Source organism: Symsagittifera roscoffensis, chromosome 4 (genome assembly GCF_963678635.1).
Source record: "Symsagittifera roscoffensis chromosome 4, txSymRosc1.1, whole genome shotgun sequence".
NCBI classification, from domain to species: domain Eukaryota; kingdom Metazoa; phylum Xenacoelomorpha; order Acoela; family Convolutidae; genus Symsagittifera; species Symsagittifera roscoffensis.
In genome coordinates this window covers 60,843,666-60,860,826 of record NC_087065.1, presented here as the reverse complement: position 1 = coordinate 60,860,826, position 17,161 = coordinate 60,843,666, and the positions used below count along the sequence as shown (strand labels likewise).

General features: G+C 40.4%; 1 protein-coding gene across 1 annotated transcript; it reads right to left on the bottom strand.

Annotated features, from left to right (window-relative positions):
- Positions 1-3,372: 3,372 nt before the first annotated feature.
- Positions 3,373-8,178, bottom strand: LOC134844181 (transmembrane emp24 domain-containing protein 3-like). Its single transcript, XM_063860745.1, has 3 exons — positions 7,841-8,178; positions 4,946-5,081; positions 3,373-4,148 (listed from the first exon to the last, which is right to left on the bottom strand). Exons 1-3 carry the CDS (start codon positions 8,057-8,059, stop codon positions 4,051-4,053), a joined length of 453 nt encoding a protein of 150 aa, XP_063716815.1. The 5' UTR covers positions 8,060-8,178; the 3' UTR covers positions 3,373-4,050.
- Positions 8,179-17,161: the final 8,983 nt, after the last annotated feature.

Genomic DNA, 17,161 nt, shown 5'->3' with positions numbered 1-17,161 from the left:
AAAAATCGAATTAAACTCAACTTATTGTGGTCGGAACCGCACCAATTCACATCAACCGGAAATACTTGTTATTCATATTTCTTCCTATGATCGAAAACTCACTGCAAAACATTTGATTGTTTATAGGTTAAACTATAGAAAGTCTTACATCGTATTAAAAACTAGAGTAAACCATCCAGGACTAAAGTTTTGTAATCACATAACAAGGAAATCAATAGCAAATCAGGAAAAAATGGCTGCTGTGCAAGTAGCACAAAACTAACCACCAGTGATACTGTCAAAAAAGTTGCTTCATTTTTCAAACCTTTGGCTGTTTTGGGGCCAGAAAAGGGATTAAACTTCGGCTTTAAACACTTTTAAAATGATCGCATAACCCATAGCAAAAAATAGGATCACTGAACTGAAATAAAAAAAAAACAAGAAAACAATCAGACTGATTTTATTGCACATATTTTATGATGCAAACCTTTTGATAAATCTGGATGAAAAATCCGCTTCAAAACTAAAAATCGGTCACTTTTTTGCGCCATTTGCATTTTCGCTATTCTAAACACGAAAATCAAATTTGAGTGTGAATAAAGTTTTCCTGAAAAAAACAACAACAACTACCTTTAGAGGAAACTATTCACCGTGTTTATTGACACCTCAAAGTGCAAAGGCGAAAAATTATAATTCAGATATAAATATGAATTACTATCATTTCTTGCAGATGCAACGACAAATAAAAAAAAATATGAAAATTGCAAAAAAAATCTCAAACATTCGAACTGAATTACCTGCACCTTTAGAAATTGTACACACAAATACGAAGCAAAGCTTCGCACTACTTTTAAAACAACAAATACATAGCAAAACAAACTAACTGACAGAAATAAAGATAAAACCGTGGAAAGAAAAAAATTGTTTTAAATGAAAAAATATCGAAAAACTGATCTATCAAAAAGTTTTCTACTTAGTATTGAATAAAAATTCCTTAAGAGAAATATCGCCAAGAAGTGAGACAAATGAATGATAAAAAAGCATCGAAACTAAACTTAAATAAAACTAGCCTTCTCGCTCGATCCAATTGCTCGAAATTATACCAAAAATTTCAAGCCGTATTTTCGGAACACTGCGAAACTTTTTTTAATCAAATCAAGACTGAAAACGCTTTAAGATGATATATAACCAGACCCATTCCGATGAATATTTATGGTACCTGACTATGTGAGGGAAAAAAAGGAAAAACCAACCACTTCTTTCGCTAAGTTATCCAAATTAGAGAAAACGGCATCAATAGTAATTTTTTTATCCTGCTGGGAATTCAGAAAACTTGAGTAATTATTGAATTCAGAACACATAAATAATTTTTGACTGAAGTCAACTAGTAGTCGATCTCGTTTTTCTTGATCTTTAAACTTTTGCTGTTCGATAGTGGAGTTTGCCTTCAACGTAAAGGGACAGAGCTTAAAAAGAAATCAAAAGTCAAACCGCGAAAAAGTACATTTGAGCCTGAACAAACTTTAAGACTTTCGCTGAAAAAAAACGACCAAAAAAACATCGCGACCTATGTCAGAATCTGAACTACTTTCAGCGACTCTTAAAAACTCGTCAAGTGATATTTAGATAGGAAAAAAGCTGACTGAACAAACAAAACTCGCATGTGTAATCAGCACAACGAACGACCTAATTTCTCTTCAATTAAAGAAATACCTTCGTTTAACATCAATTCGATTTCAGAAAACCATTAATATTTAGCGCATTTTATACAATAATTTGAAATTTTAGCTGTATATTTGTACATATAAAAGTTTCATTGATAAAGCAACGACAACATTGTATTGCAGTAAGCCCCTATTAACACGAAGTATAAAGAGCTAGCGGAAAACGAAATGAGGAAATAATTAAGTAAACAATACTAAATGGAAATACGCTTCAAGATGAGATGTTGAAACCGAATGAATAACCACCAGTGATACTGTCAAAAAAGTTGCTTCATTTTTCAAACCTTTGGCTGTTTTGGGGCCAGAAAAGGGATTAAACTTCGGCTTTAAACACTTTTAAAATGATCGCATAACCCATAGCAAAAAATAGGATCACTGAACTGAAATAAAAAAAAAACAAGAAAACAATCAGACTGATTTTATTGCACATATTTTATGATGCAAACCTTTTGATAAATCTGGATGAAAAATCCGCTTCAAAACTAAAAATCGGTCACTTTTTTGCGCCATTTGCATTTTCGCTATTCTAAACACGAAAATCAAATTTGAGTGTGAATAAAGTTTTCCTGAAAAAAACAACAACAACTACCTTTAGAGGAAACTATTCACCATGTTTATTGACACCTCAAAGTGCAAAGGCGAAAAATTATAATTCAGATATAAATATGAATTACTATCATTTCTTGCAGATGCAACGACAAATAAAAAAAATTATGAAAATTGCAAAAAAAATCTCAAACATTCGAACTGAATTACCTGCACCTTTAGAAATTGTACACACAAATACGAAGCAAAGCTTCGCACTACTTTTAAAACAACAAATACATAGCAAAACAAACTAACTGACAGAAATAAAGATAAAACCGTGGAAAGAAAAAAATTGTTTTAAATGAAAAAATATCGAAAAACTGATCTATCAAAAAGTTTTCTACTTAGTATTGAATAAAAATTCCTTAAGAGAAATATCGCCAAGAAGTGAGACAAATGAATGATAAAAAAGCATCGAAACTAAACTTAAATAAAACTAGCCTTCTCGCTCGATTCAATTGCTCGAAATTATACCAAAAATTTCAAGCCGTATTTTCGGAACACTGCGAAACTTTTTTTAATCAAATCAAGACTGAAAACGCTTTAAGATGATATATAACCAGACCCATTCCGATGAATATTTATGGTACCTGACTATGTGAGGGAAAAAAAGGAAAAACCAACCACTTCTTTCGCTAAGTTATCCAAATTAGAGAAAACGGCATCAATAGTAATTTTTTTATCCTGCTGGGAATTCAGAAAACTTGAGTAATTATTGAATTCAGAACACATAAATAATTTTTGACTGAAGTCAACTAGTAGTCGATCTCGTTTTTCTTGATCTTTAAACTTTTGCTGTTCGATAGTGGAGTTTGCCTTCAACGTAAAGGGACAGAGCTTAAAAAGAAATCAAAAGTCAAACCGCGAAAAAGTACATTTGAGCCTGAACAAACTTTAAGACTTTCGCTGAAAAAAAACGACCAAAAAAACATCGCGACCTATGTCAGAATCTGAACTACTTTCAGCGACTCTTAAAAACTCGTCAAGTGATATTTAGATAGGAAAAAAGCTGACTGAACAAACAAAACTCGCATGTGTAATCAGCACAACGAACGACCTAATTTCTCTTCAATTAAAGAAATACCTTCGTTTAACATCAATTCGATTTCAGAAAACCATTAATATTTAGCGCATTTTATACAATAATTTGAAATTTTAGCTGTATATTTGTACATATAAAAGTTTCATTGATAAAGCAACGACAACATTGTATTGCAGTAAGCCCCTATTAACACGAAGTATAAAGAGCTAGCGGAAAACGAAATGAGGAAATAATTAAGTAAACAATACTAAATGGAAATACGCTTCAAGATGAGATGTTGAAACCGAATGAAATTGGAAAAAAACTGCAGTTTTCAAGCAGACAAACTTAATCCCAATCCGACAAAAAAGTTGATTGAAAGAAACTTTCATGTAGCGAGCAGGTTACTTTTTTCAAGAAAATTTTGTCTTGCGTTTGTCTGCTTGATAGTAATTTATATAATTGATCTATTGATGATCGAAGATTTATCTGACTGAACTCCCAGATAAACAATAAAAGCACGTGCGCATCATTGTTGCCCGTTTGAAATGTAGCTTAATTTTGAGGTGAAGCTACCTCAACACCGAAGCTAATTGATTATCTATTTTTTTTGCATTTTGTCTTTGTTGTTTCAATCGAGTTGGCTTCGCGGTGATTTTCAGGAGACATGACTTTCGTTAATTGTTGTTTAGTTCCGTTTGGGTGTCCTGGTCTAAGGAAGTTGCTTGGCGGTGGTGCTTAGAATCTAGGAGGTGCTCGGTTTGGTTTCCCTCTGAAGAATGATCGGACGATCAGCACTTGCATTAGAGATAGCACCACTAGAGCTATACATTCACCTAAACAACACATTAATTCACTAAGATTGTTAAAATCAAAACTCAAACCGCGAAAAAGTGAATTTGAGCCTGAACAAATTTTTAGACTTTTCCTGAAAAAAAAAACATTTGTCGCGTTTTCGATTTTAAAAAAAAACAAGTAAATTGATGGTTATACACAATCTGTGGCAACTATAACGCAGAGGCGAAGCTTCGCTTCGCCAAAAATAGCGAGGACACGGCAAAAAGCAGCTCTTTAAAATGCAATAAGAAAAATTAGAAATAAGCCTCGAATTAGTATAAACTCGGCTATGTCTGAGATTTGAGCCTGCGACTTAGCGATTAACAGTCTCACACACCAACCACCCGGCCAAAGACGCTTAATAGGTACCCAACACTAGCCAAAAATAGAGAACAGATGCTGAACAATTTCTAATGCTTGGGTGAAATTTCAAAATAAATGAACACTTTTAATGAACAATTTTATTTGCCAGTTAGGTTGAAAAAAAAGGGTCGTAATAATACACTACGCTGATAGCTAGTGTAAAAAGTGTTGAAGAACAAGGAAAAGAAAAAAATCGGAAAGGACAAGCAGCGAGATCAACAGATCCTCCAAGCGTTCCCAATTGACGGGCATAAAATGAAATTATTTAAAAGTAAAAAAAATAATTAGACAGAGATCAGAGCAGGGTAGAAATTATTGACAAATCTACAATTTTTATTGGCGACGGAGTATTTGCAGTACTCAATATTTTATATAGATCAACCGTGTATTTCCTATACCTATTACAACAAACATCACATTTCACACGACTTACCAACGGACCAGACTTGCACTCGCTCATTCAGCATTTCGGCCAAAGTGCGTCCTCTATACTCCCTTAGTCGATAGTCTGTCTGATAATCCTTGGCTGCATTCATGGACTCATGTATCGACACACAGGAGGACTCAATCTAAAAATGAACGCATTTAAACATAGGTAAAGAGCTCGCCCCCTAGCGATACAAGTAGCATGGCAAACTATCCCTCAAAAGCCGTCACAAAAGCTAGAGACGAAAGCCACTATGTTGACAAATTGGTTTCAAAAACTCGTTCTAGCCATAATATTGAACGATTTATCTCAATGTGTCTCTTATGAAAGTGCCTTTTGAGGAAATCATGTCAAGAAAAAAATTAATGCAAGAATTACATCAAAATTGAAAAAAAAACAATTTGAACGGTTACTAGGCCTACAGTACATATGTACAGTCACAGGACACAGAAAAAGAAACTCTTGCTTTTCAACCGATGAAGTTAAGAAACCTTTTCCTCGCCTTTTTTGTTGATTTCTCTGTAACTACTACAGATTCGGGGCTGAAATTTAAGAAGTTTTAAAAAAACGGTGCAAAAACTTTCTTAAATCCATAAGTTTTAACTGCAGCCAGCAGGTTGTGGCCTCTTAGGCAGAAAAAAAAATCCCAAAAACGGGGTTTCTCAATTGAACAATAAATCTGAGAGTTGGCACGGTAGTTTTTCCTTAGAGTCAAATATTTTAAAAAAAAAAAGGCGTAACCAATTATGCAGAGATTCACGCAACCTGTGATTTCAATTTAACCCAAAACATCAGATTTGAGAGGGTAGTTCTCGAGAAAAGTCAAAAGCTTTCAAACACAAATCGTCAGAAAAACAAAATATTTGGGCGTAGTCGCATATGCAAATGAGCTTCCCACAAAATGAGCTGAAGCTTGAAAGGACGCCAAAACTACTGGGAGTGACGTACGACACCATACTGATCTTCGGACAACACACAGCCAACGTCTGCAAGAAAGAAGCAGCAAGAAACAACGCACTCCGCGCTTTCTGGACTTGACTGGGGGCAAGATAAAGAAACACAACTGATAACCTATCGTGCCATCGGAAGATCGTGTATTGACTACGCCTAGCCTGCCTGGACACCAATAATCAGTAAAACCAACCAACAGAAACTTCAAATGATTCAGAACACTGCTTTACGGACAGCCAAATTGCATGCCAGTTAAAGTGAGGAAGTCGCTAGTTTCCTTACAGACGATCTTGAACAGAAACTGAAACATCTACACACACATGCAGTTGCCGAAGAGAGAGCCAAAAGCCAGCACAACGGAGTTTTGAAAAGACCCCTTCCTGGGATTTCGAAAGATGAAGAAGAACTCAGCCGCTACGACAGCTTAGATCAGGTTTCTCATGGAAACTAGCCAAACCAGACAAAGACTACAACCGGACCTTAAATCAGAGCTCTGCAGCAAATGCAACTCCAGCATTGAAGACTGCCAACATCTGTTCAACTGCCCGGCCAACCCTTTATCTGCCACCATTGAACATTTGTGGAAAAATCCCCTACTAGTCGTAGAAGAACTCGCGGAGATATTCTCCGAACAGTCCACGGAGCAATAACATCAACAACAACAGCTTCCCACAACCCGTTCTTTGAATTGAACCCAAAATCTCAGATATGGCTATGTAGTTAACGAGAATTTTCAAAAAGTTTAAAAACGTTCAAAACAAAACATTTCCGAGAGCGATAACTTTTAGTGTAATTAACATTGTGAGTGGCCGCTAATGCAGTGGAGCTTCCACTACCCGTTATCTCAATTGAAACCATAAAATCAGATTTGAGAGGTTAGTTTTAGAGAAAAGATACCCCCTGATTGATAGCCCTTTTTAAAATCAGTCAAAACTTCTGAGAAAAACTAAAAAATTTCCAGAGACATTTGGAAATAATTTTCCATAACGAAAAAAAATCAACTAACCAATTGATAAACATACAACCAATTTGAAAAAGGCTGACGGGAGTTTAAAATTGTGTTTCCCTTGAAACACCCAAAATAAGGTCATTGAGCCGATAAAAAATAGGCCGAAATAATTTGGGCAGATCAATTTTTAGCATGACAAAAAAACAAAGGAAATACGAACTCAAGGCTACAAATATGAAATTGTACGAGTCAATCCATCATTAACAGCAAGGTTATAGAAATATGTGTGCAGCAAAAAAAAACGATTCCAAGATAAGACAACTAAGCCGACAAAAGATAAGCAGACAAATAATCGGCCGACAATTTTATTTGAAACAGAATATTTCCCGTTTAAGAAAGAAAAAGAACCTAATAATATTCGAACCCAGGCAGTTGGCTGTCCCAGGCATATTCGTTACCTCCACATTAATTTGGCCGGAAAGGCATGGAACTTTGAATTAATTGAGAACCAAGATACAAATGATTCTGTTAACCCGAAAAGTCAATGTTCCGGTTTGAAAACGCTTGCTAATCGCGAGCCTAATTAACTTGTGAAATGGCGTTTTGAACAGAAAGAGCTTAAAACTAAAGGCTCTGTTACAGTTCCAAAGAGCGCGTCAATCAGTATCTGATACAAACTCATAGTCAGGGGCAGATTTAGCGGGATAGACGCCCTGACTGACCTTTAAATTTTCTAAAGGTGCCTTTCGCGCCACTACAATAAGTTTTTGAGGTGTGAGCGCGTGCCGAAAACGCAATTTTTTGGTAGACATAAAACGCCTTTTTTGGCCTGTTTTTTCAAAAATTTGCTTGCGGCGCAGACAATTTGCTCAAACAGGGGTCTTTAAAAAAATTTAGGAAAGCTCAAAAAACCTTTCAAAAAAAGTTTTTGAGAATCCGCCCCATCCCATCCGCGTTGAAAAACAACTCTGTTTTCTTCGTTTTAACAATTTAAGCATTACTTGTGTCAAGGCAGTTGCTTTGACGGACATTTCTTCCGTTAACGACTCTTCTTCGCCAATTCCTAAGTAGAAATAGACGACTTTGTGGGTGAAGGATGAAAACTCATTGTTGAAGCAGAATACGTATTGCCCTCGATCAACTGTTTTAAATTTGTAGGTTTCCTGTTGCTTCCTTCTATATGTTTGAATGAGTGTCTGTCCAGGACCGTGAATAACCATGTCTATATCGTTTTTTCCACCAACAAGGACCTGGAACTCGACTTCGACTTCCTGGTTTAGGTCTATGTCTTCATAAAAGCACTGCTCTTTATTGTCTGGTACCTCGAAAGTGAATTCATAGTCTTTGCAAAATACAATAGTTAATGCCAGACTCAAATAAATGACGTAAAACAGGTTCATTCTGAAATGCAAAATATTGTCATTAAAACAAAAAAAAATACGATTTAACTAAACTAGCGAAAAACAGCTTGTTAAACGTGAAATTTGTTTCCGTAAATATAAAATACAAATGAAATACAATGCAACCGTAAAATAGCCGTGAAATGCAGATAGCCGTTTGCCATTTAAAAAAATCAGATGTTTTAAAATACACTAAAATTTAGGTTCGTTTTTTACGGAACCGGTCATATCTTGTGACATTCGACCAGAATGTATCAAAATGCAGTTCGAATTCGAATTTTTATTCTAGCATCTGACTGAGAAGATTAACGATTTTAACGAATTAGTGGTGCTTAAACCACTCAGGAATGGTTAACTTGGCCTGACATGCTAATTTTTAAATTTTCGATTTGGGCGTGAAAGACACGTAACGATTTTATTTTTCGCGACAATTTAAAACTGCGAAAAGACAGAACAGCAATATTCTGAGACAGAAGAGTCGGACGAAAAAAAATGACGAGCTGAGAAAATATAGTGATTTACGACCATTCCGAGTTGTAACGATTGTGCCGCTACAATCGTTACAAGGAGATTCCTGAGTACCAGGAAGGGTGTTGGAACGAAGTGACCAGCCTTCCTGAAAGAGACAAGACAGCTCTTCGTCCGGACTCTGTGACATTCGACCAGAATGGACAAAAATGCAGATCCCGCAATTTCGAATTGTGCCAGTCAGTCATATCTGGAAGTTTGACCTTGAGGAATACGAAATACGTGGTTTTGGGATGAAGTTCAATTTTTCAAAAATTCGAATGGAGCCTGTCATGCTCAACTTTCTCGCGACAACTGAAAACATCAAAAATAAAATCAGAACGACCGAATCGCAATTGCGGGAAAGTGACAGAAAAAACAGCGGGAAAATGCTATTCGCAATTTCCGAGATTATAGTAAAAAAACACGAGAGTAGAGCTGTCCTATCTTGATATAGGAGACAGAGGGATTACGAAAAAAAATCGAAATTCAGCTGAACCAGAGTGAACCTTCAGTGGAAAGGTAGACAACTGAAGTCTCCCAGTGGTTCAGACCCAAAACTATATTCTCAAGTTAAAACTCATTTCCTTTGATTGGAATTCATTGATAGAAAACTTCTGGAGTTATATTCAATCGTATTTATGCTAGAGTTACAAATAGCTTAATTACTCTGATTCTCAAGTGTGCTGCTATGTGAGTACCTAATTTAATTTTCCCGAGTGTGTTTTATGATAAGTATGTTGAGGTAAGGCGAGTTTTAGAATGATCCATCTGAAACGGATCAAAGTTCCATTGTCCAATAAAAAGTAACTTAACGGATTGTTCCGACCCTGTTTTTAACGGCGTTTGTGTATTTTGGGTATTTTGAGACCTAAGTATCTTGTTTTCTTAATTTCTAGAGTGGGGGTATTTTGGTAGTGGCCTTGAAGCTGTAACGGGTTTTAGTCGCATGTCGCAAGTGAACCGAATTGGCTCCGACCGTTTTGAGGTAGAAAAACACAAGAGATAGTGTCCCTGACTCCTGAGCCAATGGTTATAGGGCCTATTTTTCTTAAGCCTCATATGTGACCGAAGTAGGCGACTGTTACATGGTGTTTTTATGGTGCTCCTGGGTGTTTTTACGACATCATGACTACGGAGTCGAACCCACTTGACGCAGCTCCGGGCTACATGCCCATTCTAGAGTACCGGTGAAACGGTTCAGGGGGAACGTGCAAACCTTCCGGTTGTACCGTGATAGCTTTTTAAGAAAACTCGAGAAAACTTCCTGATACGCTCTCCGAACAAGGCTTAGCTAACCGAGTAAGGGGGTTAACTAGGGGGACAAAAACACGAGCAAAAAGACAAAAAGCGAAACAAAAACAAGAAAAAAGAATAGAAAAAGGAACAAAAGCCATAAAACAAAAATGACAGTAATTTTGACGCCAGATTAGTTGGATCAAACTTTTATATTAATTAAATAGTATACCCATACTGCTTTATAAGACCGATCGTTTCGATCAACCTAGCAATCTAATCCAGCAACCTCAATAAGGTGCCCAAGTGGGGGGCGTTGTTAAGGGTTTTTAGATAGCTTGCAACTTAGCTGGGCAACTAGGAGACTTGACTGGAAGAGGTGACCAGCCGAATGGGAAAGTGGTTCACAAGGATTGAGCTGAACCACTAGGAGACTTGACTGGAAGAGGTGACCAGCCGAGTGGGAAAGTGGTTCACAAGGATTGAGCTGAACCGCTAGGAGACTTGACTGGAAGAGGTAACCAGGCAAGTGGGAAGGTGGTGCTGGTGTCAAGTGCAGTGCACGTCAAGGGGCAAAACCAGCACGGGACCGGTATAACAAGAGGAGGACGCACAGGGGTGTTCTCAAGTTGGACAAACGGGTATCCTTAAAATCCACATTTTATTATAGGAAATAAGTGTAAAATTGGATGAGCGGAACCCCATTGTTTTGAGGAAGGTTTTACTCAAGCAGGCCTGGAAACAGGTCTACGGTTTTCTCTCGAGAGGTTTAGCACCCGGCGCTTAAGGGAATTTTCGGCTTAAAAGAGGGCTAAAGAGGGGGGAGGTTAGAAGGGGGGCTGGTTAGGTTAGAGGTTGGTGGTTGTAAAGTGTAAAAAGGGGGGACTCATTAGAGTAACTAATTGATCGGCATCGTCGATTTAGTTACATTAGATTCTTACACGCGTCGGTTATCAGAAGCGGATATCCAAATTTAGCATCGAATCAAAAAGAGGTACAGAATCAAAGACAAAATATAACTCGTCGCTACGAAAAATGACATCGGTTGGCCCAAGAAGAACAAAGAAGAACTTTTCAGTTAGCATGGTCAACACAAGGAGTACTAGAGAGAACAAGACAAAAGAGGGCGCGGAAGGGAAACAAGCGGAACCCGCCAATGAGACTGACCTAGAAACACCAGACCAGAGTGTGGATGAGGTGGAGAAGAAGACGACGGAGTCGACACCGATGCCGAATGCAAAGGAACCAAATCAAAAGTCGATAGAGTTCTCGCCGATAGACACTGTGGAGGACACAACGGACAACACGCCAGAAACGGTAAGGGAAGAGTCTCAAGGAAAAAGAACGTCATTTACTGAAAGGTTGGCAATGATGGTCGGGATGAAATCAAGAGACATAGTGACGGAGGAACCGAAAACCGAGAAAGGCAAAACATTCGGAACAGTTTCCACAAAAACGACAGAGACCGACCAAGACGAAGACCAGGTCAAACTGGGAGCAGCAGCCAACAACAGGGCAACAGCTGACCATGAAACAACAACTTCTCTCGAGCTGGGCGATCTGATGGCGAAGCTAGATCAGATCGACGAGAGACTAAAGCACAGCGAGGAGGATAGAGAGGTGATAAAGAAAGAATTAAGGTACAACAAACACGAGTACCTGGACAACTATTTCAACCTGGCGAAAGTGACAGAGGAAAAGCTTCAACAGATGTCAGACAAAGTAGATGCCACTGATGGAGAGCGAGGCAAGAACATCAAAAGAGACATGCAAGAGATGAAGCAACGGTATGACGCAGTGAACAGCCAGTTGAGGAGTCTGGAAACGAGAATGGACACAATGAGTAGGGACCAGGCTGAGAGTTCATGTGCAATACAGGAAAAACTAAACGCCATCTTGAGAAACTCTACGTCACAGGACAGGCCCGCAGCGGATCGAACGCAAGGCAACAGAGTTGATTTCGTGGAACCACAACGGAACAAACTGCAATCAACACCGTTACCATTACCCCGGGATGCCGCGAGCACAGCAGCGGGGGGGGGCAAAGCAATTATGAAGAATGGAACAGCAAAAAAGACGAGTGGTCCAGGGGATTCCACGACTCACATTAACGTGGGTCCGGATGCTATGACGTGGGCAAGCACCTGGGAAATGATGAACAGGACATTGGAAGCCTTCGCCACGGGGAACACCGACTCGAGTGACAGAGGAGGTAACAAATCCAGGAAAACTTTCAAAAAACGGAAAGAATTCAAGGATGATTCAGACGGGTGCATTGATACTTGGTTAGAAGTCATGAGATTACACTTGGAACAAGACAACTTGAACGATGAGAGACAAGCATGCACAGCGATACTCAGCAACTTAGAAGGCACGGCGTTGAAATGCGTGGCTGCGAAGAAGGAAGAGGAACGCGACACTGCGGATAAAATCTTCGAGATATTGTTGAATTGATTCGGGTCAGGCATGAAGGGTCATCAAGCGATGATGCGATTTGAAAAGAGAAGGCAAAGGGACGATGAATCGATTGATCGGTTCCTAGATGATCTCGAAAGCTTGAGACGAAGAAGCGATCCTGAAGATTCAACGAACAGAAGAAACTTTAGCATCGCCTCAAAGTTCATTGATGGGGTAAAAAGTGATGACTTGAGAACAAACTTGTTAGCAACGTACTATACATTGTCAAAAGACAATGCACCGACTCCAGAAGAGATGAGACACAAGTCAAGGGAGTACATGCTAATGAAGCCCAAGAAATACACATATTCGGATAACAGGAACATGCAAGGGGAATGTCAACCAAAAAAGGTCGTCATGGTACAAGCCTAGAGATGACATGGACAAACGTAGATCATGCGCTAACTGCGGGTCAGCTGATCATTACGTGGCGGATTGCACAACATACAAGCAGGGCATGAAGAGTCTGGGATATGCACCAGATGAGGAAGATATGAGCCAGATGAAGAACACGAGTACTATAGTGGCTTAATCATCAAAATAGGTGCAAGATGCTTCTTCTGCAATCAGGAGGGGCACTTCAGGATGGACTGTCCTCTGTTTTGGGAGGCAGTCAAGAACCAGAGTCACCCCAAACATAAATTGGCATTAGCGGCGGTGCAGAATCAGAGAAATAGACAAACTGAGTTTGAAACAAAAAACTTGGAAGCACCAAGTACGGAACTGCCAACGAAGACAGTGAAGGCTGTAACGCAAGTTAAAAGTGCGATAGAAGCCACGGCCAGGAACGCCCTAGAGATAAATTATGAGAAAGCGGCGTCAGAGGCGATCAACAAGGTGAAACAGGACCTAGCAACGAAGGAAATAGAGCAACGGATGAAGCAAGAGATCGACAGACAGAGATTGAATGAGACGTTAAGTTGCTCGGTGCCAGTGCCAGAAGCTGTTATAGGGTCGACAAAGAGCGGAAATTGCAACACTCTGAAAATTGTGACGGGAAAGCCATTCGGCATAACGAAAATCGGAGCCAGGATAATGTCAATAATCACTGTAGGTGGCCATGAGGTGACAAGGAACTTAAGCGAACCCAGCGACCAGACAATAATGCACATCGACGTATACGCAGATTACTTGAGTGCGATAAGCCCACAGACGACTTCTAGAGCCTTGAGGGCGCTACTCACGAGAGGTGGCAGCAAGTCGGTCCGTGTGGACAACAGATATACAGAAGCTTATGGTCCGCATGAGGTGATGTTGAATATAGATGGGATAAACATCTACACGAAAACAATGATAACAAGTGATGAAGATCTAGTGGGGCAGATCTACGTGGGCAAAGAAGAACTAAAGGTGAGATCGAATGGACACTGTGCCATGCTGAAGGAAGATGCAATGCACATCGGGACAGAGGCAGACGTATCAGCACATGTGCTTGACATAAGTGGCAAGAAGACTCAGTTGCGCGGGTTGCTCGATACTGGAGCGGTCTTGAGTGTAATACCAATCGAAACTTGGGAACGAATGGGTTTCAACAAAGATGACTTGATAGACTCGAGAATACGGTTGTCAGCTGCTAACAAAGGGGCGCTGCAGGTGCTAAGCAGAACACCAATAATAGCCCTAAATCTGGGGGAACGCAATCTGTGGATGAGCTTTCTTGTGGTAGAAAACCTAGATGAGTCTGACCAGTTCATTTTAGGTAGAGACTTCATCAGGAACTTGGACGTAACAATTGATTTAAACAATGCGATGTTCAGGATACGGAACCCGATAGGAGGTACGCAATTAAACCGGTAAATTTAATAATGGCGATTGAAAAAAGTACCGGTATTCTTGAGTAGGAGGGTGAGGCTGAAGGCGAACGAAGCGGCAATTGTAAGTTTGCGAATGAAAAATTACAATGAACTAGGTGACAACAAGCAGGTATGTGTAGTCCCAAACCCAAATAGTCAAAGTGCTGCTGTTTTAGGAAGATCCTTCGCGATAACCAAGAGCGGTCTCTGCGTCAGTGTCTTGTTCAATACTCTTGATATAGCCATCACGATACAGAGGTGGAGGAAGCTGGGATATGCTTTACCCGTTAAAACTCGATATGAAATGACTGAAATTCAAAACAAAATGAAGTAGTTGATTGTTCCAATCATAGGGACAAAATTTGTATCTTGAGACGATTGAAGAAAATAAAAGGTTCATCAGGTCTTGTGAAATCACTTAAGTCAGAGACAGACGATGGGCTATCCAGCTTTTCGAATTTTCCGGAACGGCCCACACTAGATGAAATGCAGAGTGATAAACCGGTCCTACCGGAGATCGAACATTTAAGGGGCAAGTTGACGGACGAACAGCTCGAAGCCATCAAAGACGTACTAGAGCGGAACGAGGAAATTTTTTCGAGACATAAGGCAGACATCGGGTGTTGTAATTTTGTTGAGCATGAAAAAGAACTTGAAGAGAATGCGGTACCACACAGGGAGGGGGCGACACAAATCAGAGGCATGTAGGAAAGAAATAGAGACATTACTGGAGTATGACATGATAGAACCATCCAAGTCACCGTGGGCGTGTGGAGTATTGATGGCCAAAAAGAAAGCCTCTCGAAATTTTTTACGACTCTTGATTTAGGTTCGGCCTTCTGGCAGGTCCCTCTGAGGAAGCAAGACAGGGACAAAACAGGGTTCGCTTGCGAGTTGGGGCTGTTTCAATGGAAACAGATGCCGTTTGGTCTTTGTAATGCCACAGCTACATTTCAACGGTTGATGGCACATGCGCTGATAGGTGTGACAAAGACGTACAGCAATCTGGTAATGTGCTATGTGGATGACGTAGTAATAGCGACGCCCACACTAGAACACCACATCGAGTGACTGGACGAGGTGTTTGCATGTATGAAGAGGTCGGGGCTAAAGTGTAAACCATCAAAGTACGAGATACTCAAGGATTCGATAAAACACTTGGGCAGGATGGTGGACAGGCACGGCATCAGACCGGATCCAGATGCAGTAGAAGCAGTTCTAACTTGGAAATTGCCTAAAACGGAACACCAGTTGATAGGCTTCCTGGGTTTTGCGAACTACTACAGGGAATTCATCAAGGGCTATGCGGACAAGGTATACCCGATGCAACAATTAATGAGACACAAAGGCAAAAAGTTCACGTGGAACAACGCAGCAGAAGAATCATTCCAGAGAATAAAAAAGAGTTGTGCGAGGCACCGGTGTTAGGGATGCCAACGGAAAAAGGGATGTACGTGTTGGATACGGATGCATCGGTAGTCGCGATTTCTGGAATTCTCCATCAAGAACAAGAATGGAACGGGAAGACAGTCTTAAGACCAATAACATACGGGAGCAAAGTCTTGAGTGATACAGAAATGAAGTACGGGGCGCCGAAAGCAGAGATGTTCGCAGTGGTTACTTTTGTCGAGAAATACAGAGCATACTTTGGCAGTGAGCCATTTAAGCTGCGGGTCGACAACAGGGCACTCAGCTGGCTGAAGACGTACTCGATGGACCAGAGCTACATTGGGAGATGGATAGTTTGCCTGGATGGGTACAACATGATAATTGAGCATAGAACAAACGGGGACAAACATCACCAACGCTGACCTCGCATGACAAGCTGAAATTGGGTGGAAAAAATCTAGAAACATATTAGAAATTGATGCAACACATTGCTAGGGATAACTCAGGCTTGAGCCTGGCAAGGAGGAAAGACGCTACTTAATTCTTGAGGTGGATAATGTCGGTGATGACCGACAGCACCATCCTAGCATGTCAACAAAGACCGATCGGGAGTAAGACAGTGGAAAGAAGAATCTCAGCAGTCATCTTGAATGTATACCAGAGTACTTGGATAGAAAAGGAGGATGGTTCCAGGCAGTCTCTAGAGAGCCACAGAAAGTTAGACGAGATACGGAGATTCTACAACAAGAAGTTTGAGGAGGGACACGACGTACACCGTAACTTGGCCTCGTCAGGAGAGTACTTGAAACCCAATAAGCAGGGATAATATCAGTACGTGTCTGGAGTGATGGTGATGGCGTACAACCATTTCCTGGACTCGGAAGCCTGAGGCGCTCACAGGAACTACGAGGTGGCGGAGCTACTAAAGTTTTGGACAGAGAAGATAGTGGAAACAGACACAGTAGAGAGAGAGAGAGAGAGAGAGAGAGAGAGACCGAGCTTGGGCTTGATTCTCGAGAAAGCACCAGAGGTGATAAGCGTGCCGCGCTCAAGTAAAAGAGTCGAGCTGAAGATGGGTAACGGGAATGGCATGTTAGTCACGAATCTGGGAGTGGTGTGGAAACTGCTAAGGCCCTCCTGGTGTCCACATCCCCACGCGAGCCTGATCGAGGAATTCACGGAACGAGTGAGGTTAGCACCGGCGGAGGACGAAGATCTGGCAACATTGAGTATAGTGCACAAGCTGATCTTGCCTCAGGTGAAGGAGTCAGGCGAAGCGACGAGTAAAATAGGGTCGGTGAAGAAGATGGAGCCGGGTAGTTGTCTCGACTCGACGTGTGGGAATGGCGAGCACACCTGTGATGGACGGCCATGCGTTAGGATACAGTCCTTCCAAAAAGAAGATCTAGTCACTTGGTTTGAAGATATCACAGAGAGGGAGAAGAGTAAAGTACAGATAGTGGCTGAGTGTTACTCGAGTTACACGGTGAATATAGCAGCAGCTCTGGGATTCTTCTCAAGGATGTGCAGTCTGCAGTCA